General features: G+C 44.9%; 2 protein-coding genes across 2 annotated transcripts; both read left to right on the plus strand.

Moving 5' to 3' along the window:
* The first annotated feature begins 1,083 nt into the window (after positions 1-1,083).
* Positions 1,084-4,190, plus strand: LOC119361870 (UNC93-like protein 1). The gene is made up of 2 exons (XM_037627028.1): positions 1,084-2,499; positions 3,636-4,190. The coding sequence occupies exons 1-2, from the start codon at positions 1,331-1,333 to the stop codon at positions 3,877-3,879; spliced, it is 1,413 nt and encodes a 470-aa protein (XP_037482925.1). The 5' UTR covers positions 1,084-1,330; the 3' UTR covers positions 3,880-4,190.
* A 17,859-nt stretch (positions 4,191-22,049) lies between these two features.
* On the plus strand, positions 22,050-25,132 carry LOC119366884 (obtusifoliol 14-alpha demethylase-like). The gene is made up of 4 exons (XM_037632573.1): positions 22,050-22,523; positions 22,834-22,898; positions 23,049-23,123; positions 23,971-25,132. The coding sequence occupies exons 1-4, from the start codon at positions 22,050-22,052 to the stop codon at positions 24,971-24,973; spliced, it is 1,617 nt and encodes a 538-aa protein (XP_037488470.1). The 3' UTR covers positions 24,974-25,132.
* Positions 25,133-26,083: the final 951 nt, after the last annotated feature.

A 26,083-nucleotide genomic window follows, 5' to 3' on the forward strand; every position in this document is an offset into this window, starting at 1 on the left:
GGATGGGTGCCCGGGAATTCCGGTCCGACATATGTTACATCCAATTGTTTCTTCTATAAATACAATTTCTTTTGTTCTTTTTACTGACATTAACATGGGCACCCATTCCCCATGAAAATGAACATGGGTGTACAACAGGCACCCAGGTTTCATATTACAAATTTTTTGAATTTTTAAAATTTTCTAATAGGTTTTTAATGCTATATTCATATAGCTAGGGGGTGTGGCACACCCGAGAGCCACAAATCCTCTTATGTGCCTTTGTGTCTTGTATTGTACTGTATATGCCATATATATACCCGCTTGTGTGTTGAACAAATTGAGTGGAAGGACTGCCAAGTCCCACAGAAAGAAATTCTTCGTACCTAGCAACCATTGTTAAAATGCCGGAATATCCCTTGTGAAAATTAATAGTTGTTTACCATATGTAGTTTGGTGATTCTTCAAATCGGCATATCCACTCTGCTATCTTTCACCCCTTCTCATCTCTGCTGCTCATCTCGTGTGCACACAAATCTCCTTCCAACTCGTATATGTGTTATGGAGATCATGATGATTTGTAATAGGAACTTATGAAAATAGAATGTCATGTCTCGCAAAAATTAGTTTTGTGTGCATTCCAATCGGCGATGATGCTCCAAACCAAATGTCACAAATCCTACATTCAAAATTTGTCTGTCTCCCCCTTTGCCGCACCAAAAAGAATGAATGGAAACAAAAAAGGTTCAAAAATTTGAGTGGGGCCCCCTTTTCGGAAATACTAAGTGGCGAACGTTTTCTGGGAGGGGATGACAAGTGAATGTTTTCTAAGGCATTTTTAGGTGGTAGGAGATGGCAAATTCTGCTTGTTTTGCCGCAAAATGTTCTTTCCAGAAAACGCTCACAAATACCACCCCTCCCAGCGAACGTTCGCCAACTATTGTGGTCCTTTTTTTTTTGCCACATCGAACATCTTTTCGAAAATTTCAAAAACAAAAGAGAGAAAAACTTTGTAACAATCTTTGCTTATTACTCCCACAAATAAATATCCATATTAAAGACGATGTACATATCTAAACTGATAAATGGGTAGTAATTAAGTTTCCAAATATACTGAGTAAATGCAATCATCACTGACTAATGATGCTCCAAATGTCGCCCTCTGCTCCTCCTCAATGTCGCCGTCTCTTTCTCCCCCTTCTCGCAACAGAATCAGGCAGAGGAGCCACCAAGATCCCATCTATAAATACCACCACCTCCGCCGATCGTCTTCCACCTCGCCGATTTGTCTCCACCCACTCACCTGCCGTCCTCACTCCTCTCCGCCGGCCCGTTCGTTCAGAGGCACGAAATGGCCGTGTCGAGGGAGCTGCCGGAGGCCGGGTCCCCGCAGGGGACGGAGGCGCCGCCCGGCCCCGGCCTGCGGTACAACTCGCCGCTGGTCCAGGTGTCGCTGATCGGGCTGGTGTGCTTCTGCTGCCCGGGCATGTTCAACGCGCTGTCCGGGCTGGGCGGCGGCGGGCAGTTCGACCACACCACGGCCGACAACGCCAACACGGCGCTCTACGCCTGCTTCGCCGTCTTCGGCGTCCTCGGCGGCGCCGCGCACAACCTGCTCGGCCCGCGCCTCACGCTGCTCCTGGGGTCCCTCACCTACCCGCTCTACGCCGCCTCCTTCCTCTACTACAACCACCACAAGTCCCAGACGTTCCCCATCACGGCGGGCGCGCTGCTCGGCGCCGGCGCGGGCCTGCTCTGGGCGGCGCAGGGCGCCATCATGACCTCCTACCCGCCGCCCAACCGCCGGGGCAGCTACATCTCGCTCTTCTGGTGCCTCTTCAACCTCGGCGGCGTGCTGGGCGGCCTCCTCCCCTTCTCCTTCAACTACGCCCGCACCGACGCCGGCAGCGTGAACGACGCCACCTACGCGGCCTTCATCGCCTTCATGCTGCTCGGCGCCGCGCTCACCTTCCTCGTCCTCCCGCCCGCCAGGATCGTCCGCGACGACGGCACGCGAGCCACCAGGGTGACCTACTCCTCGGTGTCCACGGAGGGGTGGGAGATCATCAAGCTCTTCGCCAACTGGAGGATGCTGCTCATCCTGCCGGCGGCATGGGCCAGCAACTTCTTCTACACCTACCAGTTCAACAACGTCAACGGCCTCCTCTTCACGCTCCGGACCAAGGGCCTCAACAACGTCTTCTACTGGGGCGCCCAGATGCTCGGCTCCGCCGGCATCGGCTACTTCCTCGACTTCGGCTTCGCCAGCCGCCGGAAGCGGGGGCTCATGGGCGTCGCCGCCGTCGCCGTACTCGGCACCGCCATCTGGGCCGGCGGCCTCGCGAATCAATTGAGATACCTCGACGGCGAGTTCCCCGACAAGATCGACTTCAAGCAGGGCAGCCGCTACGCCGGACCGTTCCTGCTCTACTTCAGCTACGGCCTCATGGACGCCATCTTCCAGAGCCTCATCTACTGGATCATCGGCGCCCTCGCAAACGACACCCAGATCCTCAGCAGGTACATACTCCAATCTCCAATGCAGTACTATATGTCTGATGAATTCAATCCCTCACTGATTTTGGATTGGCAACAATTTATCATAATACTGTCTGTACTTGAATTGGTTAACTGTTAAGTTAGTATTTGGGATAAATAGCATTATTTAAATATATAGTGCTCGTGTTAACTAGTAGAATCCACTGCTTTAGGAAAGTTTCAAAGTACAGTACTAGATAAGATGCTCCTTAAACTTTGGAAGGAGAGTCCACTGACTTTACACGTCTAGGCCTTTGGTTCAATATTAAAATGCTTGATGAAATATGCCATCTGAATCATCATCAGTGTGGAAAAGGGGGTCAACTTTTTCATGTAAAAGACTAGTAGTACTACACTTAACTGAAGTGTGATGACCTTACCATGACCATCACGACAGATACTCCCTTTGTTAAGGCAAAATGATGCCTTGACTTCTGAATTCTGCCCCCTTCCAAAATCTGATTACAGGGGAATCAACATTTCAGTCTCACATTTTCCCCCTTTGGAATTTAGATGTCAGAGTCTTGTTTGCTGTCTGAAACCTACTAGTGTTATCCATCTTCAGAAATTCTTGCCCAATTTAATGCATCAGAAAAATCTGCCGCTACTGATAGAAACCCCTGAATGAATGAATGAATGAATGATCGGTGCGGCAGTTAGGCATCCTTAGACGAAAGAGTGGTCTTTCAGGTTTGGTGCTTACACCCAATAAATTTGATACCTTATAGGTTGTGATGGATAAGGATTCTTCTTATCCAGCTACATTTTCCTTCTCTTTTATGAGAATAAATTCACAACGTTGCTCTCCATAGGCCGGTCCTAAAAAAAAAAAACTAAAATGGTCCTTAGTGTCATAGTCTGTGTGAAGAGGCCTTGGTGTGTAAGTAATCCTTTCTCAAGTCTGAACAGTCGTCTCATGCATCATCCTTAGCATGATGTATCCTCAATTCCTCATGCATAATGCATTTGGTGTTGGTGTTGCTCAATAAAATTGCTCTTCTGAACAAAAGTCGTATATGCAATCGGTGTTTGTCAATCAAATAATTGTCTAAATAAATTTTCAACTTGTGTTTGTCAATCAAATAATTGTCTGAATAAATTTCCAACTTGTGTTGCAGATACGTTGGTTTCTACAAGGGTGTGCAAAGCGCAGGAGCAGCCGTGGCATGGCAGGTGGACACCCACAAGACATCCCTGCTGTCGCAGCTGATCGTCAACTGGGGGCTGTGCACCGTCAGCTACCCGCTGCTGGCCGTCCTGGTGCTCCTGGCCGTGAAGGACGAGGACTACTCCGTGTCCAATGTCGACGACGGCGGCAAGGAGAAAGAGACCAAGATGGCCGCGCCATCAAGCTTCCACTGAGAAGAGGATACATTTCAGTTATTCATCCGCGTGTTCGCCTGCCGCAACATCTCTCGAGCACAATGGTTTAGACCGCGGTGTAGGCGTGAGTGCTCGCTGCTCGACCGTGGCTGAGCAATCTTCGTGTTGTGTCAGATTGTTACTCCAGTGTGTGTGTGGTTCATGGTGGTGGTGGTGTTTACTGGTAACATCATGTGTTAACTTTTTCTCTGTTTTTATTGTCTTCAGTTCATTTGAGCTGCAGTATACAGTATACAGTTTCATTGCTTGTTCAGTCAAGAAATGGTAACCAGTTCTGCGTTGCGCGCTTCTCTTCTTCCGTGCGACTTCCGGCTCGTATTTGATCCAACGGAAACGGAATCCTGAACTGCAGATAGATAGTTCTGCGTTTTCTGAATTTTCTGTGAATTTTCAGTCTGGAGTAGGCATATGCTGAGCATATTATGGATAGGAAGCAGCATGCTCTCGGAATTCCATGGCGTGCTGGCAAATGTTATCATGCTACAGCACAGACAATCCTCTCTCGGAAAGGAAAAAAAAAACACAGACGATATGCTAATATACTCTGAATGCAAGCAATCTTCTGTTCTTGAAATAGTATGTCCGAAAATTTTGGCATGCTGCTTAATAAGCTAATAAAAAAGCTTAAAAAAAGATTGCCGAGCATATTTGTCATATGCTTGCTTAGCTAGACGGTGGCCTCAATCATTAATCCTTGAGTTTGTATGCTGAGTGTGCATGCCGCGCACGGAACCACCACAGCACGAGCCACCTGACGGCGCTCGTGTGTTTGGTGTGCCTCCATTTGGGCACGCCCAGTGAGCTGACTGCTCACTTAAGAGGTGGTTCTCGCACGCTCGAGTGGCCGAGGTGGGACTAAACAAAACTGTGTCCATTCTTGAGGGGCTGAAGTCTGAAGGCTGTGAGCACTGAGCAGTCTGACCTGTGTGAGCAGCTGCTACTGGGCTGGGCCGCATGGAGAAATGGTGAGGTAACCTGTGTTCGCATTCTTGAGGGGTCGCCGCCGTCGCCATGCTGCTGGACACTCCAGAGCCTCATCTACTGGACATCGGCGCGCTCGCCAACGACTAGCAAACCCTCAGCAGGTACACACTCCAATACAGTGCATGTCTGATGAATTCAGTTCCTGGCAGATTTTGGATTGGTAACAATTTATCATGATCCACTCATAGTCATATTGGGTACTAATAATGACCAATCTTAACCTTGTTTAAGATACTATATACTTGAATTGGTTAACTGTTAATTTGGTATCTGGGATAAATAGGATTATTTAAACATAAAATGCTGAATTGTGAATATAAAATGCTGAATTGGTTAACTAGAAGCCACTGTTTGATAGAACACATTTCCTTCTGAACTGATAGTTCTCACTCTGTTTGATACTAGCAGACTGCTTAGGAAAGTTCCACATTGGATAAGATACTCCTTAAATTTTGGAGAGTCCACTAACTTTACACGGCTAGGTTCAATATTAAAATGCTTGAAGCATGCCATGTGAATCATCATCAGTGTGGAAACGGGGTGATCTTTTCTTGTAATATACTCCCTCCATCCTAAAATAATTGTCGCTGATTTAGTACAAAGTTAGGGCGGAGGGAGTAGTACTTAACTGAAGTGAGTGTGTGTGATGACCTGGGGGGGCTTGAAGTGCCATGACCATCACGGCAGATACTCCCTCCGTCCGGAAATACTTGTCATTGAAATGGATGTATCTAGATGTATTTTAGTTCTAGATACATCCATTTTCATCCATTTTGATGACAAGTAATTCCGGACGGAGGGAGTACTAACTAGTTAAGACAAAAGGGAAACATCATTTCAGTCTCATTCTTTCCCCCTCTTGAAATTAGGTGTGAGAGTCTTGCCTGCTGTCTGAAACCTAGTGTTATCCAGCTTCAGAAATTCTTGCCCACCTGTTCTGCTTCTGTATATTGATAGGAATGTGCTTACAACAATAAATTCGATTCCTGGTAGGTTGTGATAGATAAGGATTTTTATTCAGCCACCTTTTTCTTCTCTTTTCTTAGAATAAATTCACAATGTTGCTCTCCATAGGCCGGTCCTAAGAAATAAACTAAAATGGTCCTTAGTGTCATAGTCTGTGTGAAGAGGCCTTGGTGTGTAAGTAATACTTTCTGAAGTATGGACAGTCGCATGCATCATTCTTAGCATGCATTTGCTATTTCTTTCAAGTACAAGGTGGGCATACTCATGCATAATGCATTTGGTGTTGGTGTTGGTGTTGGTCAATAAAAATTGCTCTTCTGAACAAAAGTATATGCAATATGTGTTGGTCAATATATCAAGTAGCTGTCTGAATAAAATTTCCAACTTATAATGCAGATACGTCGGCTTCTACAAGGGTGTGCAGAGCGCAGGAGCAGCCGTGGCATGGCAGGTCGACACCCACAAGACGTCCCTGCTGTCGCAGCTGATCGTCAACTGGGGCCTGTGCACCGTCAGCTACCCGCTGCTCGCAGTCCTGGTGCTCCTGGCCGTGAAGGACGAGGACTACTCGGTGTCCAACGTCGACGACGCCGGCAAGGAGAAAGGGCCGCCCCGTCAAGCTTCCACTGAGAGGATACATCAGTTATTCATCAGCATGTTCGTCTGCCGCGACATCTCACAAGTACAGTGGTTTAGGCCTTGGTGTAGGCGTGAGTGCTCGCTGCTCAGTCATCATGCGATCTTCGTGCTGTGTCCAACTGTTACTCCAGCGTGTTTGCACTTCATGGTGGTGGTGGTGGTGTTCATTCATTGGTAACATCGTGTTATATTTTTCTCTCTGTTTTCATTGTCTTCGGTTCACTTTAGCTGCAGTAAATGGTAACAACACAGAGAATACAGTTTCATTGCTTGTTCGAACCGCTATGTCAATCAGGAAACGCCATCCGGCTACGCGTTGTGCATTTCTCTTCTTCCGTGCAATCTCTGGTTCGTATTTGAGCTCATGGAAACAGAATTCTGAACTGTCAGGCAGTTCGTTCGAAGTAGGCAACCTGAACAGCTAGTTATGCGTTTTCTGAATTTTTCAGGCAGTCTGGAGTAGGCATATCAAGCTGCAATTTTCAGGTAGTCTGGAGTATGCACATCTTGAACATATGGATAGGAAGCAGCATGATCTTCGAATTCCATGGCGTGCCGGCAAATGTTATCATGCTACAGTACAGATAATCTTCCCTCAAAAAGAAAAATAAATACAAACGATGTGTTTCTTATAACCACTCTTTGGCTAGCTAATGTACTCTGAATACAAGCAATCTTCTTTACCTGAAATGTGTTTGAAAAACTGAGTACAGGCAATCTTCTGTACTTGAGATATGTTTGAAAATTATGCTGCTTAGCTAATAAAAAAAGGTTAATAAAAGATTGCCGAGCATATTTTTGTCATATGCTTGCTTAGCTAGACGGTGGTTAAAAAAAAAACTGCTGTATTTGGCTAGCTAATATACTCTCGCAGTGAACAGCAACTTACACGAGAAGTGTCAAACGTTTGTAACACATAAATAAACAGAGTAAAAAGAAAAAAGATTGCCGAGCATATTTGACATATGCGTGCTTAGCTAGACGGTGGCCTCAATCATTAATCCTTGACTTTGTATGCTGGGTGTGCATGCCGCACACGGAACCACCACAGCACGCTCGTGTGCTTGGTGTGCCTCCATTCTGGCACGCCTACTCAGCTCACTGCTCACTTAAGAGGTGCTTCTCACACCACTGAGTGGCCGATGTGGGACTAAACAACAAGGAAACTCTGTCCATTCCCATTCGGCATTCGCGTGGAGGGGCTGAGGCGTGAAGGCTGTGGGCTGTGAGCAGCTGCTGCTGGGCTGGGTCCGCGAGAAATTCGGATTCATACCGGAGTAAGCACTGCAGTAATTTTGACTGCCTTGTCTAACAAAAAGTAATTTTGATTGCCTCAGTGCTCTGGATGTGAAATGCAATTACCTACTGTGCTGGGCCGCATGGAGAAGAAATGTAATAATGATAGGCGGCTGCGTTTGACACTGGTTGATTAACCAATCCATTTCTAGATTTTACAGTTGAAAAAAAAAATCGGTATTGCTCTGCTTACGACTTCGTAGGTACGATTCACGGCTGACCCAGTGATCCAACGATTGCTGTTGATGCATAGATTTGATCGGAGGGTGACTGAGCAAAGTCGTACAGCATCGGACAAAAATTCATCGTACGCCTAGCACCTCTCAAAAAAAAAATCTAGTTTCATGACTATTTTTTCAAAGCAGTCTATACCACAACACAGTTCAGCAACGGGCGAACGAAGGACAATTTTTGCCTATTTTGGTGCTAGTTTGAACCATTTATCTCTAGGTTTTCAAGTTGAATTTTTTTTATCTCTAGTTCCATGACTGTTTTTCACAGCAGATCATATCGCAACACAGTTCAGCAACCGCAAAACTGACCCTGGTTCCGCAGCGCAATGGAGAAATGTATACAAATACGTAAAATGGAGTTCCGCAGCGCAAACAGATATTGCTTTATTGAGATAATTATTAAGCTTATAGCATCCAGATAGCTACAGTCACGAAAACGGGAGTACAAAGGTCACCCTGAAAACTGGCCCAAAATTTCAAAAACAATTACTTATCAGATATGCCTACAGTCACAAAACAATTTTACATGTTGACACAGTAGCACCTGAAATAGGGCCCACTGCCAACCTTTACCTTGTATATGCTCAATGTCACAGGATCTTCTACACGAGCTCGAGAACAAGCGCGGATGCTCCGCCACCGCCATTGCAGACGCCAGCGACCCGACTTTGCCACCCTTCTCCCCGAGGACCTGTGGAGCAGCAACATGGTTAGGGCATTTCTAACCAATCCCCTATCCGGCATTAGAGGAGTACAAAGTCGGTTGGACGGCGAACCAGACTGTTTCTTGAGGCGACACAGCCGTAAGGCTCGCAACAAGCAAGCTACAGTGTTGCCCGCTGGTCGTTCCATTTGCTGGGAGCTCGTGTCTTGTAGTTTCTTTGAGCACACTGTTGACGCAGAAGGCAAGCTCAAGAACCTGTTCAGGAGCAGCCGTGGCATGGCAAGTCGACACCCACAAGACGTCCCTGCTGTCGCAGCTGATCGTCAACTGGTGCTACTCGGTGTCCAACGTGGACGACGGCGGCAAGGAGAAAGACACCAAGATGGCCGCCCCGTCAAGCTTCCACCGAGGAGAGGATATGTTTCAGTCATTCAGCGTGCTTGCCTGCCGCGATACTTCACAAGCACAATGGTTTAGGCCGTGGTGTAGGCGTTAGCTTGGCCGACGACGACAAGGAGAAAGACACCGTCGCCCCATCCCAGCTCTACCCTCATGTGCTCCGGCACGGGTGCCGCTGAGGTGGACGGTGGAGCTACGGCGGCTGGTGGTGCCGGCATATTCAGTTTCAGCATATGCTCTTGGAAACAAGCATTCAGTCTGGAGTAGGCAAATCTTGAGCATGTGGATAGGAAACAAGCAGCATCATCTTAGAATTCCATGGCATGAACCTACAAATGCATACACCCTAGTAGTGCTGAACCTACGATGCAAAAAGTGAAATGAACTTGCTTCAGTCTGTGTCCTCCCCTCTCCTCTCCTCGCCCATCCAAGTCCCTAAGTCATAAGTCGCACGCGCATCCTGCACGCGGATGGATTGCTACCTCTAGTATATATAGTGATGAGAGATGGTCTTAGAAGAAGGTGGTTTGGACTTGGAAGAAAGAAGCCAGAGGGAAGGTGATGCCATGGATCAGTGAGGTGGCAGACCATGCCACGGATCAGTGACGTGGCACAAGCTACATCCTTGTCATTTCCTGAAAATGTTTTTTAATGACTTGGAAAAGAGATTACATGCCATCACTAAGGTGTCTCTGATTTTTAGCAAACTATCTTTCACAGTCAGTCAAGCCATTCTATTATGCTTTCTTTCTTTGAGGATGCCAAAGAATCAATTGTTCTATTAGGTTTGTAATTTGCCTTTGATATTCATTTTCCAACAGCAATGAGCATCCAAAACTCATGAGTTTTAGTTTTCCAGGCAACAAACAAACAAATAATAAGGCTTTCGAATAATGTGAATTGACTTATCTAAACAGAACTCCAATAATTTAATAATTTGAATTCTTTTGTCTCTTTTTTTTGAGATAATTTGGATTCTTCGTTGAATGATGTGCCAAGTTTCTCGACAGAATGTTCGTAGAGCAAACCACCCTGATATATACAATAAATAATAATAATAAAGTTTTGTTTGAACTGAGTTGCCTACCATGCTATATACACAGGTCCCAGGTTGCCTAGTGCCCAGCTAGACATGCTGATTGTTTCTTTTGCAAATATTGATTGATGCTGAAACAAAGATTGATGCTGAAACAAAAGGAGATCACAGCTGTATGTTCACTTGTTTCAGCCAATAAATTAATCAAGGAGAATATATGCGTGAGGTGAATCCAATCTATATATCGAGGAAAACAAGAGAAACAATCACTAAAAACATCACCGGTTCATGAGTTCAAACAAAGCACATGGCATAGCTCATTAGTTCAATATATCTCGTGAGGTGAATTTTCTGTCTGGAGTAGGCATATCGCAAATGTTATCATGCTACAGCAAAAGGTTAAAAAAAAGGATTGCCGAGCATATTTGTCATATGCTTGCTTAGCTAGACGGTGGCGTTTTAATCATTAATTCTTGGGTTGTTATGCTAAATGTGCATGCCGCACATGTTACCACCACGACACGAGGCACCTCATGGCTCTCGTGCGCTGGGTGTGCCTCCATTTGGGCACGCCTACTCAGCTGACTGCCCACTTAAGAGCATCTCTAGCAGAACCTGCATAAGTGGTCAAACCCGTAATTTTTTTGTGATTTATAATTTTGGGCGAAAAAATGTCCATAACAAAAACCGTAAAAGTGGTCCAACCCATAAAATTTTTAAGGGCCATCGCAAATGCACACCCGAAACCCTTATCTTTGGAGGTTGGAAGGCCGAATCTAGGGGGCCCCGTATACCGGTCAAACCTCGTCGGAGCAAACACGCCGCCACGGAGTTTGCCGACATTCGCCCTAAACTCGCCGGAATTCATCACTGCTCACTGGAAAAGGCCGCTAGGCGACGCAATAGATCGCCGCCAGTTCGAATTGGACGAGCTCGACATAGCCGTGGCCTCCCATGACCTCAGCCTGACCGCCGGAATCCTCCCGGCGTGGCAGGCAAAGGGGCACGACTCGGCTGGCAATAGAGCACGGCGCGGAAGGCCGAGGCGGCGGGGCATGGCCGGCAAGGCTGGGCGCGGACGATGGAGGCGACGGGGCGTGGCCGGCGAGGCTGGGTGCGGCCGGTGCGGTGATGGGAAGCAGCCGACAGGGCCGGGACGCGGCCGACGGGCGACGGGGCTCGGCCAACGAGCGACGTGGCATGGCCTGCGGGCGATGGGGTGCGACCGACGGGGTTGGACACGGCCGGCGTAGCCGGCTGGGGAAGGGGCAGCAGCGGACGGACTGGAGGAAGGAGCTCTTTATTTCAGTTTACAGTTTGTTTTACAGTATGTTCGGCCGCAGCTAAAATAAACCCTTAAAATGCACTTTTTCCAACCCGTATCCCAATTTTATAATTTGTGATTTAAGGGGTCTGCTAGAGATGCTCTAAGAGGTGGAATGCAAACGCTGGAGTAGCCGAGGTGGGACTAAAACAGACGAAACTCTGGCCATTCTGCTCTGTTCCTGAGGGGCGCTGACTGAGGACTGAAGGCCGTGGGTAGTGGGCAGCTGCTGTTGGGCTCGGCCGCATGGAGGAATGGTAAGCACTGCGGTGATTTTGTTCACCTCACTGATGTGGCCGGGCTGGGGGAGTTCGTTGTTTCTTTTCGTTTTTGGAGCTGTTTCTAATAATTGATGGAAAGTGAAAAATGCCTTTTCTGCTTGGTGTGTTAGGCAGCTTGGAATATGGTGTGTTTTCAGCAAGGGGCAAGACAGAAGAAAGCGCTAACTTAAATGTACTCCCTCCGTTCCTAAATATATGCTATATGACGTTTTGGTAGTTCAAATTGAACTATCAAAACGTCGTATGTTTAGGAATAGAGGGAGTAGATATTTTCTAGGGGTTATAAATAATGTAGATGTTTGATGATCAATATGTTCTATCAAAAAGAGAACGTGATGAAGTGTCAAAGCACAAAATGGTACTACTTTTTATCAATTTGCTCCTTTAGTTTGATTTTGATGGGCTTGATTAACTTGGGTCAACAAGGTTAGCATAGGAAATAAGTTCAGTTTACGGAAAAGGCCTTGGCAATCTAGTCGCTCCCGCGCGCGATTCCAAGAGGATATCAAACTTTAACCACCGTCACACCCAATTTGAGGCAGCTTCTCACTATGCAAGCGGTGCTTCTCTTTCTCCAATTTTTAGTTGCTTGCAGCGTGGGTTGTGATGTAAGCCGTGTACCAGGCTCCCCTTTATCTTTCAGTCGTTGTTGTTTTCTTTTCTTTGTGTGTGGTGTTGGAAGATGTAATGATGGTTGTAATTCCTCGCCAGTTGATGGCTTTGTTAATTCAAAGCTGGGCTCCTGTCGAACCTTCGTTCTAAAAAAAACATATGTCGTCCATCTGTAGCCGAACTAGAACCAACGGCGGATGGTCTACAGGATTCTTCCAAGACAAGATCATAAGCTGATTTTACTGTGAAGACTCCCAGCTTCCGAGGACCCCAAGCAATAACATCTTCCCCGATCCATGGCGATGCTCTAATTTTCCGAATTTTCTGAAACATAACTGCGAGAAGATACATTGATTTGTACTTTGCAAGAAAAGTACAAGAATAAGAGCTAGAAAATGATCTCAGTTTGTTTTGTTGACTTGCCACAAAAATAGAAAACTTTTCACGTAACTTTAAGTGTGTAGTACATAATAGTCCTGTCATCTATAGATGCGATTTTCTCTTTGTTTCGGTAGTTACTGTTCTATTTAAATGAATCAAGAGCATAATTGGTTTGATGCCAACATTTGGCATTGCCAATACTTGGTAAGCCAACAATTGGCAATGTCAAAAGTTGCCAACAAATGATAACATTTTGTGAGGTTGGCAAGTAAATATGGTAGCCAGTCAAGCACTAGCCAAAATTTGACATTTGCCAGATGTTGGCACGCCAATTTTTGGCATCAAACCAATTATACTCCAATACTGTTTGAAAGAACTAAAGTCAGTACAGTATTTTTAATCCGTAGCACATGCTCGGAATCCCGAGCTCTGCGTCGCTGATAAACGTGGACGAATGCATGCCACAGAATGGCTGGTAGCCTGGTACGACAAGTTTCAGTCTGGTATATTTTTCCTTGAAAGACAAATCTGTGGTGGTTGGCAGTTGGCAGTTCTTAAACGGACACTAAATGAATGCCTAACTTACTCTGTAGACTGATTTCAAGCGTGCAAATGATTTTTTTCTTTTGGAATCTCGATCTCCCTATATAATATATGGAGGCCATACCGAACGAGTTCAGGAAGCATAACACTTCGAGGAGTTGAAGTTCTAGTTCAGGTATGCTCGATGAGTCAACTCTTGTATTGTTTCTATGATTCTGAGTTCTTTGAAGTTAGTTAGCGGCATTTTCTTGCGAGTCAATTACACCACAGGTGTCTGAAGTTGGCGAGAAAAGTCAGTTTGATGCTAAAACTTGCGGCGTACATTGAACCGGTGACAAAACTTAGCTTCGATGTGCATCTACGGTGCAAATCACATTTATATACGCACAGAGTGCTGACGAGGCATGCCAATGTGGCGTGGGACCCAGTTTCAGTGACAGGTAGTTAGAGACAAGGGCGTGTGGTTTGATTTTTTTGGAAAACACCCTGGATTTTTATCATCATGGAAAAGCCACTTGTTTTTTCTTAGACAAATCCCTAAAATGTAGCTACGTCTCTATGACAGTTGGGGCCCACCCTGCAGAAAACAGTACAAAGAGGAAACCAATATGGCAAAAGTGACAGCGGGCACTCGAACCTGCGACCTCAACTTAAAATGGGGTCCGTGCTAGCCACGCCTCCAAGTCTGCCTTCATACCTCGTGGGATAGACATACTTAATTAGCAATATGTGAGCACGAAAATGGGGCTTAAATGGGCAGCAGCAGCCGCGGACCATTTTTCACATGATATTTTGTTAGTTCATAAATACTAACAATATTCACATTTATTATTTTAAATTTTTTATTTTTCTTTAAATTATGTAAACATTATTATAAATAATAATATGTCTGGTAAAGATAATACACGAATACTTTCGATGAACGCACTAATATAGCCTATAAATAAATGAATATATTTTGAAATAATATTTTTATAATTTATAAATATTGTTTCAATTCTATGTTTGTTTTAAATAATATGTGAATATTTTTGGGATAAAATGAACATTCTTTTAAATAAGAACAGTTTTTATAGTTACAAACATTTTTTTAAACCGGGCATAACCCGTTTCCATTACTGTGACATAACGTAAATACATTAGTCCAGAAAAAGAGACAGGAGAGGGGAGAGCGGGTTGGAGCATCATCGGGAAACCCACTGTGAGCACTCGCCATCGAGATTACCCACTGCAGGATGAAAACCTGGCGACACCATATATCAGTTTAACTGGGCACAACAGCCCCTACATCCACCATAAACGAGATGGGCTGCGGTGAACATTTGTATGAATATTATTATTAATTTAGATATTTTTACAGAATTCTAGGAAAAGAAGAAAAACTAACATCTGCAAATGGGCCGTGGTGACTGCTGCACACTTAAGCCTTATGTGGGCGTTCGTTTATATTCAGTCCATTAAGGATACAAATTTGTCTCAAAAAATTAAGGATACAAATTGTACTTTGACCGAAAGTGATACTTGGTGTGGCGGTCAGCCTGTCCAGCCAGATGGGAACATGTCGTGTGTTCGATACTGTGCGCAGCATTATTTTGCGTCCCATTTTTTGCCCTGACTAGTGGGGCCCAAGTGCCATAGTGACGTTTCATTCGTTTTTTCAAGAAAAAAAATTGAGTGTCATTTTGTGAGTAAAATAAAATTCCAGGGTGGGTTTCACAAAAAACAGAGGCACACGCCCTTGCATGTGCTTTCCGGTCATTGACACTGGGTCCCACGCCATGTTGGCGTGCCTCGTCATCACTCTATGCGTATACAAACACGATTAGCACCGTCGATGAACGTTCAAGCCAAGTTCTGTCACCGGTTCAATGTACGCCACAAGTTTTAGCACCAAACTGACTTTCCTCGCCAAGTTCAGACACCCATGGTGTAATTGACTCTTTTCTTGCAAAAAAGTTAGCTGCATTAGACATCTCAATTTAAAATTAGTGTGGCATTTGTAGTATAACTGCATCTTGCCAAGTCGACACTAAATTATTGCTTAGCTTAGCAGAAATCAGTTTTTCTGTTCACATTGGTTTTGCTCCACTGCGGGTGACCGTGTGCACGCAAATTTATTATTCATATTTTCAAGCATTTTCCTCTTACTTGTTGTATTCTCGCTAGGCTCACATCTACCGCTCACCCTTCCCACACCCTGGGTGATTCCTCGCCCACCCACCACCACCCTGTGTATGTTGTGCAATTTGTTTTGTAACTTTTATTAGTATATAACGTGCCCTGAAATTACTCGAAATCACTAACCGAAACAAGACATATTCACTTTGACCGTAGCCACCCGCACTTGCCTACCCAACATGCTATTTTAGCTATTCTCTCTTCAACCTCCTCTAAGAGCATCTCCAGCCGTTGGCCTCCAGGGGCGCCTAAAATCGCCGCCTGGGGCGAGCCGGCGCAAAAAAGGGCCTGAGGGCGAGTTTGTCCCCAGTCGTCGGTCCCAGGGCCGTCCCCAGATGCGCATAATTTTTTTTTAAAAAGTTCGGCGAAATTTGGTTAAACACGACTAAACTTCGGCAAGCTTTGGCATATATTGACATGTTCGGCGGCACATAGCAAATATAACTAAAAAAAGAAACCGCTGAACGCCGAGTAGTCGTCGTTGTCGCCGCCATCCTCGCCGCCGTCGTCGGCGGCGGCCTTCTCCTCCTTGACGGGGCCGTCCCTGGTGGACCCCTGACCGGCGTCGCCAACGCGGACTGGTGGCGGCGGCGTGTCGTCGTCGTCGCTGTCCTCGATAACGACGACTCCTCCTTCGTCGCGGCCCCGGCGGCGCTGCTCGAACCGCCGCAGGGCGGCGCACTGGCACTCCATCGCCATCTTCAGGGAGTCCTTGCGCGCCCATTCCAGGGCCGCGTCATCGTTGACCTCCACGTCACCGTGCTCCGTCTTCACGACGGGGAGACCCGGCTCCGTCTTCACCGGCGCGAGCCCCGGCTCCGTCTTTGGCTTGACGAAGCACGGAGGAGCCGATGAGGAGGCGCGCTGGCCGCCCTCGTTGATGACGATGCCGGCGATGTGGGTGCGCCGGCCGAGGGGCGTCTCCGCCGCGGACTCGGCCTTGATGCCGAGCAGCGCCGGAGAGCCGGAGGAGTGGGAAGAAGAGTGCGAGGAGGAAGAAGAGGAGGAGCCGAACCTCCTGGGCATCCATTGCCTGACGTGTCGGTGGTGGGCCGGGGCGGCCGCCCTCGCTGGGGGAGGGTACGCCAGCGGCGGATTGTTGCCGCCCTCAAGGTGCATTAGCACGCCCTCGAGCGTGCGGCTGGGGACGCCCCACCACAGGCGGCGCCCCTCGCTGTTCTTCGTGCTGCCCACCACCGACACCCCGTTGGTGGACACCAGCCTCTGCTGTTGACGGCGCTCGAAGTACGCCACCCACGCCGCGTGGTTGTCGGCGGCGTACTGGGGGAGGGCGCGCTGCTCGTCGGTGAGGGAGGCGTGCATGATCTCCACCTCGGCGGCGAAGTAGGAGGGGCGAGCCACGGCGTCGGGCAACGGGGAACAGGAACTCCCCCGTTGCTGAGCCGCCACCCCGTCGGCCCGGCGCGCATGTCCGGCGGCGTCGAGATGTTGGCCTCGAAAAGGAGCTACAGCTCCTGTTTGCGAAGCGAGCGGCGGCCGAAGCCGTTGGCCGCCGCCTCGTCGCCGGGGAAACGCTCGGCCATCGGGCTGTTGGTGGGGGAGGGATCGGAGGCGGCGCACAGGGGAGGAAGAGGGATGGCTCGACGGCGACGCATGGGAGAGGGAAAGCTCAGCGGCTAGGGCTTGGTGTGGCCGGAGGTGAGGGAGGCCACCGGCTTATATAGACGCGCCCGTGTGTACGCGTGCGCAGGAGGGGAGGCGTCGGCGCGCCGCCCAGTGACGCGTCGCCCGTGAGGAATCAATGGCAAGACTGACCAACGGCGGCAGCGCGGCAACCTTGGCATTGATTCCCGTGGGAACCGAGGCGATGAGGGCGACGAAGCACCCATCTCGCTGACTCGGCGGGCCCGTGGTCCTTCCGCGCCAAAAACGATTCGCCCGGCGCGTCGGGTTCGGGTTGGGTCAGCCGGCGCTGATTTCGGCCCAAGCCGGTAAAAATCGGGTTCCTGGGGACGCGACTGGGCCGTGTTTTCGGCGCCGACGCGAATAAATCGCTTGGGGAGGCCTTTCTGGGGCTGGAGATGCTCTAACCCAGAATAGTTGTACCGCCCCCTTTAGAGATAGATTTTCTTATTCTCTAAGCTAGGTAAACTCCCGAAACATAATAAGCTAAGTCTCCGCCGATTTAGGCAAAGCAGACCTGGAGAAAATAATAGGAGTCAGTGTCCCTTAAATGCCTTGTTTCCTCTTCTTTACGATGGCTTCTTCTTAAATGAAAGAAGATCTCTGCTGCACTTATGCCTTCAAACTTGAAAATAGTGGTTATTACGACACCAGGTGAAATAGCTATTTTTTCTTCTCTTCCTCCCCTCGACCTATTGAAGTTGCGCTCACCCACAACCTAAGCCCTACAGTCCCTTCGCATACCGCCTAATCTTAATCTATTGCCCTGCCTCCAAGAGAAGAAATGGCACCAACTGATACGATGGCAGCTAGTTCCAGGGAAGCTGCTTCAATGAAAGTTGGATCGCCTAGTTGCTTTTGAGTTCGATTTGAACTAGTTTCCAAGCTTTTTATCATCGATGCCTACCAGTATACTTATATTTTCCAATCTGAGTGTTCCATCGGACTTACTCCATTTGCTTCTAGGGTCCATTGCTTATAGGTATAGATAGAGCTGGAGTCCCCAGTGCTAGAATGAAATGTGAGCATAAATTGATTATCTCACTGCATATACGTATAGTAACCGGTTAATAATACAAAGGGTCCCTAATACTAATCTCGACATGAGCGGAGTCCATGCTTTGTGTCACGTCATTCACAACTTAGTGAAATCATTAATTAAGGATCACTTTTTATGAAGGTCACTCCCACCTCCCCAAGTTACGACCAATGGCACACTGCATGTGTGTCACTTGTCGCAACATGAGAGGCAAAGTCGTGCCTCTCACAGAAGCAAATCCGTGCCTCCCGCGCAAGGATAAGAGAAAAAGAAAACACATTTTTTTTCGTTTCTGAGAGGCACGGCTGTGCCTCTCGTGGAAGGAAATCCATGCCTCTCGCGGAAAAAAAAACATGTTTTTATTTCGTTTTTGAGAGGCACGACTGTGCCTCTCGGGGAAGCAAATCCGTGCCCTCGCTAAGGGAAAAAAGAAAGCACATTTTTTTCGTTTCCAAGAGGCACGACTGTTCCTCTCACGGAGGCAAAAAAACATATTTTTTCACACATACAATTTCTTTTGTCCAAAACCTAAGAAAGACCGGGGAAGACCGAAAAGCCAAAAAAGTGGGGAAAAACCATCTAAAAAGCCGAAAACTCATGTGAAAAAAACTCGAAGGGAGCGCCCAGAGCGCGACATGTGCGGCGGCTGAAAGTGCGTCAAGTGGCACACTCTCATCCCACCTCAAATAACCCTTGCGGGGGCTCCCCAAAAAGTACTCTTTATTAATTGCTCCCACAACTTAGCTGCCACGGCTGCACGCCATGGGCTCAGCCGACGTTTCCCTAGGGCCGAACACCAACATCGTTTGTCACCGGGTTGGGTGCCACACCTCTTGGGCTAGCTACGACCATTGTACACCATGGGGATGGCCAACAACACATCCCTAGGAAGACAACTAATGGCTTGTAAGTGGGACGTGGCTAATCTGCACCCGAGCTCATATGATCCCGCATGAACAGTAAAATCGAAAAAAAATCAAAAAAAATTCAAAAAATTCCAATTTTTTTTTGAGAGAAACATTGACAAAAGTTTTAAGTGCCTGCAAAAATTCGTCATGAAATCACATTCCTAGAAGGCGTGGCAAAAAAAAAACAAAAATAGTACTCTGAAAAAGCTACTTTCAAATGCATTTTGAAGCACTGAATTTGTTTTTTTGCCACACCTTACAGGAATGTGATTTCATGATGAATTTTTGCAGGCACTTAGAACTTTTGTCAATGTTTATCTTAAATTTTTTTTGGAATTTTTGGAATTTTTTTTGATTTTTTTTCGATTTTACTGTTCATGCGGGAGCATATGAGCTCGGGTGCAGAATGGACTTTTCGTTGTAAGGGACGTGCATATTTTAGTTGTTACTGCTTTCTGAAGTAAGGGTATCAATCCACGAAGAGACGAAGAAATGGTCATTTGCCCTTTGTAGAAGTTCATGGTAATGTGCCCGTAAGTTATTAGTTGATTCCAAATGAAGGCGTAATGGTGATTGAATTAATGGAGAGTGATTAAAAGTAAGTAACTCAACCGTGCGGTGGATAAAGTAAAGAACATAGGAGAACTTAGTAAGCTATAAAATTGAGGCAATATGTTAAATTTAGTGCATTATCATTTTTTACTTGTGGGTATATTTTGGTCTAAGCACATTTCATTTTACCGAGGTTCGTCTTTTATGGAAATTGATATGCCATATGCGTAAAATTACTATCAATACAATATGCATAGTAGATATGACACTTGAGAAACTAGCGATTGTCTGAAGTATTGCCATATTGGCAGTCAAATATTAATTAGATAGTTCGCCTTGGTCACTTGTATTCATGTCCTGGGATAAACAAATTGGTTTCCTACTTATGGTCAACCTTAGAGAAACTCGAGCAGAGTTACCATACGCTCTGGAGCTCCATAATAGTGGCCTGTATGGAGGTTAGCAGAGTCGCCATATGGGTTGCTATTGCCATGCATTATGGAGTGTCCTCCATATCTAGTCTCCCAGCCTTCGTATTTGTTGTCTTGAGGCCAACTTTTGGAGTGCACTACATCCAACAAAACTGTTTAGCGCGTAGGAAACTTCATATCGCCCCCTCCTCATATGGAGCTGGAAGGGGGATTGGGGGGAAAGGATGTCCCATTGATGAGTGGGCCCGTGCTACTTGTGAGTTGCGTTGGGATTTTCCCGAAGAGGGGATGATACAGTACAGTAGAGATAAGTATTTTCTTCAGTTATGAAATCAAGGTTATCAATCCAGTAGGAGAACCAAGCAACACTATGTAAACAACACCTGTACACAAACAACAAATACTTGCAACCCAACATGTAGAGGGGTTGTCAATCCCTCAACGGTTACGAGCAAGATTAAATTGTATAGCTTTTGATAGATATATCTGACAAAAATACAAAATAAAATAAATAAAAGAAAATTGCAGCAAGGTATTTTTAGGATTTTTATATGATAAAAGATAGACCCGGGGGCCATAGTTTTCACTAAAGGCTTCTCTCAAGAAAATAGCATATGGTGGGTAGACAAATTACTGTTGAGCAATTGATAGAAAAACAAATAATTATGACGATATCCAAGATAGTGATCATACATATGCATCACGTCCAAGATTAGTAGACTGAAACGATTTTGTATCTACTACTATTACTCCATACATCGACCACTATCCAGCATGCATCTAGTGTATTAAGTTCATGAAAAAACGGAGTAATGGATTAAGCAAGATGACATGATGTAGACAAAATACACTCATGTATGAATAAACCCCATCTTTTTATCCTTAATAGAAACGATACATACGTGTCATGTCCCTTTATGTCGCTGGGATTGAGCACCGCAATATCGAACCCATTACAAAGCACATCTTCCCATGGCAAGATAAATCAATCTAGTTGGCCAAACCAAGCCAATAAATCGGAGAAGAAATACGAAGCTATATTAATCATGCATAAAAGAGTTCAGAGAAAACTCAAATAATATTCATGGATGGATCCGATCATAAACTCACAATTCATCGGATCTCAACAAACACACCACAAAAAGTCATTACATCAAATAGATCTCCAAAAACAACAAGGAGAGCATTGTATTGAGAAACATTGAGAGAGAAGAAGCCATCTAGCTACTAACTCTGGACCCATAGCTCTGTGGTAAACTACTCACACATCACCGGAGGGGCAGCAAGGTTGATGAAGAACCCCTTTGTGATCGATCCCCCCCTCCGGCAGAGTGCCAAAAAAGGTTCCCAGATGGGATCTCTCGAGAGTAGAAGCTTGCGACAGCGTAAAAAGTATTTCTTGGACTCCCCTGTTGGTTTCTTGATTTATGGGTATTTATAGAGGCGGAGTTAGGTCAAAGGGAACTCTGTGGGCCCCACAACCCATCAGGGCGCGCCCTGGTTGGTCGTGGGCCCATGCTCCCTCGTCTGTTCTTCTCCCGAAGCTTCTAGTGTCCCTTATGTCCAAAAAATCTCCAAAATGTTTTGTGGCATTTGGACTTCGTTTGGTACTGATATTCTGCGAAACCAAAAACAAGCAAAAAACAACAACTGGCACTGGGCACTAAGTTAATAGGTTAGTCCCAAAAAATAATATAAAGTTGCTTGTAAATGTATATAAAACACCCAAGATTGATACTTTAATAGCATGGAACAATAAAAAATTATAGATATGTCGGGGACGTATCAGTCCCAAATTTTGCAGGCGGAGACATGGCGATCCTGAGTTTGCGCGTCGCCTAGCTAGCCTCCGTATGCATTTTGGTGACCACATATATCGCAACTTTGCTAGAGTTGCTCTTATACTTTTCCTTCAAAACATATTTTTTTTGATTAAAGACACACTCATGAAGTTTATCGAGTAGTAACAAAACATTTAGCTTTGTACTCATGATTTTCATGTTCTTGCAGTACCGACAGAAACTATGGACGATAGCAACATGGACTTGACAATTGACGCCATGTGGTTGTTCCTAGCTATTTTTCTCATCACTGCAATAATCATTAAGGTTGCAAATGCAAGAGTTACCTCCGATCCAGGGTGTACACGATCACCTCCACCTATGCTCAATATAATTGCTCTCCTAAAACTCTTACCTACCTTGTGTACAAAGGGCCCCGAAGTTACAATGACCTATCTATATAACAAGTTTGGTAGTGTGTTCACAATAAGTTTTCTTTGGAAAAGAATAAGCTTCTTGGTTGGGCCAGAGGTCTCTGGTCTTTTCTTTCAAGGTTCGGAGTCCGAGGTTTCCCAAGGTAATACGTTTGAGTTCACTGTGCCCATGTTTGGCCTGGAGAACGGATTTGCCGTAGATTACAGCACCCGAATCCAGGAGATTCACTTCTTCATTGACGCTCTAAGGCCATCGCAGCTGAGGAGCCATGTTGACCCCATGCTTCGTGAAGTGGAGGTAAGGATATATTAGACATCGTGCCTCCTCACATTATTGGATTTCTGAACATAAGTTGAAATTAATCCATGCAGTACTATCAAATAACCAACCTTAGTAGTTATAGCCATTTCTAAATAGATGACTTGTTTTGCTTTGAAATTTTGAATGGGAGCAACTTTGACTCTGATTTCGTTTTTGTTGCAGTCTGTTCTGTCCAATGTCCTGTAGTTTGTTTAATATAATCAACAAAGTCAGTTTGTATGCTAAAAAATTAATAATTAAGGAACCTAATTTGCTACTTCATGTGATTCTATCCATTTCTAAATAGATGATGCTTCTCACTTTGCTAAGTCTCAAGAGAGCAACTTTGAGCCCATATGTTATTGTGAATATGTAAGCAGAACTTGTAAGAATAGGTATGTGGTGTGACTTTTTATGACAAATTCGTCTACAGTCCAATCCAAAAATTCTAATACTTTTTGCAAGTTAAAAAAACTGTTTGTTAGTGAAAAAAACAATGAACTTTGATCGCTTTTTTTCTAGTAAACAATCAATGTATTCTGGAAAAAGTGTTTATATTTCTTATAGGTCTACAACTATCATGAAATCTACACAATTTAGAGCAGTACATACGTTCCATAGATAAATCCAGTTGATACTTCATATTGAGTAAATAAAGTTTACTATTTGTCGAAAAAGTGCTATAGATAAAACTAGTTTAGTCTCCATGTTCATCAAATTTGGTTTATAGAAGGGTACAATACATAAATAAACAAACAGATACAATACTTTTTTTCCACTTTGTCCTTATATGTCGGTGTATTTTACACAGAAATTTGGATGCTATCGCAAAATGATATGAAAATAAAACAATAAAAATTATCAGAAAAATCATTTCTTGTAACAAAACAACTATCAAAACAAAGGTGATACAGTATTAATAATTAGATACATTGTTCCTTCCTTAGATGTATTTACTTATTTCCCCTGATATTTGGTAGGGGCAGGGTTTAGAATTTTGGTACCACATATTTTTATAAAATCCAGATTTTACTTCATAATTATTTCATCTAAAGTTACTTTAATTTACTAAAAATTTGAATTAGGTTTGAATATAGTATAAATTTATGTGGCAACAAGTATTTTGGTACCCATGAAATTACCAAAATTTTGGAAACATTGTTGAAACTTTGAAACATGGATACAGACATGTTCCCATATGAAATTATTGTACTTGAAAGAATAATATTAATTTGACAAAAAATTGGTTTCCTTCGTAGTAGTGTTACATGTAGTTCATTAGCATGAACACGATTGCACAATACGCTCATTATTCAAGCCTTCCCTAGAACGTTATGGTATTTCACGATATTATATGTGTAGACAAACTCGTGGTGCATGCTAATTTGCTATATATGTTAATTCAACTAGCCGGCGTTGTCATAATGCATGCTATATATTTTCCACAAGACTACTTTGCGAAATGGGGAGAAGAGGGGGTAGTCGATCTGAAAGATGAGCTCAACCAGATACTCATGTTGATCTCAAGTCAATGCTTACTTGGAAATGAGGTTAGAGAAAAGCTATTTGGTGAGATTTACACATTGTTTAGTGGAATCGAAGGGGGGGTGAACTTGGTGAGTTTCATGCTCCCATATTTCCCTGTTCCGGCAAACCACCGACGAGACAAAGCACGAATCAGACTTATAGAGATTGTTTATGATATTATGAGGTCAAGAAAGACATGCGGCCGTGTCGAGCAAGATGTCCTCCAGAAATTGATGGACTCTAGGTATAAAGACGGTCATCGTACAACAGAAGCGGCGGTCGCCGGGATGATCATCGCATTGATATTTGCTGGAAAACACACAAGCTCAATTGTATCCACCTGGACAGGAGCTTGCCTATTGACCCATACAAAGTTTTTAGATGTTGTTGTGGAAGAGCAAAGGGAAATAATGAGAAAATATAAGGACAAGATAGACTATAATGTCTTGTCAAAGATGGAGACATTGCATAGTTCTATCAAAGAGGCAGGACGCATGCATCCAGCGACACTAGGTTTGATTCGCCAAACACAAAAGAATATCACTGTGAGGACAAAAGAAGGAACTGAATATGGCATCCCGAAAGGTGACACCTTAGTAAATCTTGTAATGCTAACCAGTAAGTTATCACACATTTACAAGGACCCTGAAGTGTATGACCCATACCGTTTTCGTCCTGGAAGAGAGGAGGATAAAGTTGGTGGTAAATTCTCATACGCAATATTTGGCGGTGGAAGCCATGTTTGTCCCGGGGAGGCCTATGCTTTCTTGCAAATTAAAATTATATGGAGCCATTTGCTGAGAAATTTTGAACTCAAACTCACTTCTCCTTTTCCCAAGACAGATTGGAGCAAGTTCATGTTAGAGCCTAAAGGGAAAGTGCTGGTAAACTATAAGAGACGTCATCTGGAAAGCAACTGAGATATGCATGCCATATGTCCATCAACATGTATTTGCATGGACGTACCTTTGCATATGTGTGGTAATACATGTTTGGTAGTTGTCTGTGGTTTCTAGGGCATCATAAGGTCACGTTATTTGTAACTTGAGTATTTAATTACTTCTACTTCATTATCCAAACATTTGGCTTGTCGGCCCTGCTATGTAAGAGACTATAATAATAAGTGGCATATATATCTTTATGTTTATCTACACGCTGCACCCAGTTTATTATTCTATTTATGCATGATTTGATGTGATGCAATGACACAATTAGTGTATCTATTACATACTAAAAGCACAATATGGGTCAAAAATAAGAAAACAGGCTAGAAATTCCCACAAAATTTAGAAACATCTAGCCTAATAAGACAAAAAATCACAACCTATATCCTAGATGTACTGTTGTTATACTCAAAGTTAGAACAAATTACCCATCGTTGCCACCATTAAAATCACCTCCGCTTTGACCTAACAAAAGGAAAAAAAGTCCCAGTCCTTACGCTCTCCGGGTACTGTTACTATACTCAGTGTGCAACATCGACGACGGTGGCAAGGAGAAAGACACCAAGATGGCCGCACCATCAAGCTTCCACTGAGGAGACGATATGTTTCAGTCATTCAGCGTGCTCGCCTGCCGCGATACTTCACAGGCACAATCGTTTAGGCCGCGGTGTAGGCGTGAGTGCTCGTTGCTCGACGATCACGAAATCTTCCTGTTGTGTCAGATTATTACCAGTGTGTGTGTGCGCGGTGGTGTAGTGTTCATTGGTAACATCATGCCATCAATTCTCTCTGTTTTTATCGCCTTCGGTTCACATTAGCTGCAGTATACAGTTTGATTTCTTGTTCGAACTGGTATGTCAACCACTAAATGATAACCGGTCATGGGTTGCGCGCTTCTCTTCTGTGCGCTTTCCTGTTCGTATTTCAGGTAATGGAAACATGATTATGAAATGCAGATGGATAGTTCTGCGGTCTTTGAATTTTCAGGCAGTCTGGAGTAGGCATATCCTGAGCATGCTCGCTCTTGGGATTCCATGGCATGCCGGCAAATGTTATCATGCTACAACACAGATAATCTTACCTCAG

The sequence above is a fragment of the Triticum dicoccoides genome, chromosome 2B (genome assembly GCF_002162155.2).
Source record: "Triticum dicoccoides isolate Atlit2015 ecotype Zavitan chromosome 2B, WEW_v2.0, whole genome shotgun sequence".
Taxonomy (NCBI): Eukaryota; Viridiplantae; Streptophyta; class Magnoliopsida; order Poales; family Poaceae; genus Triticum; species Triticum dicoccoides.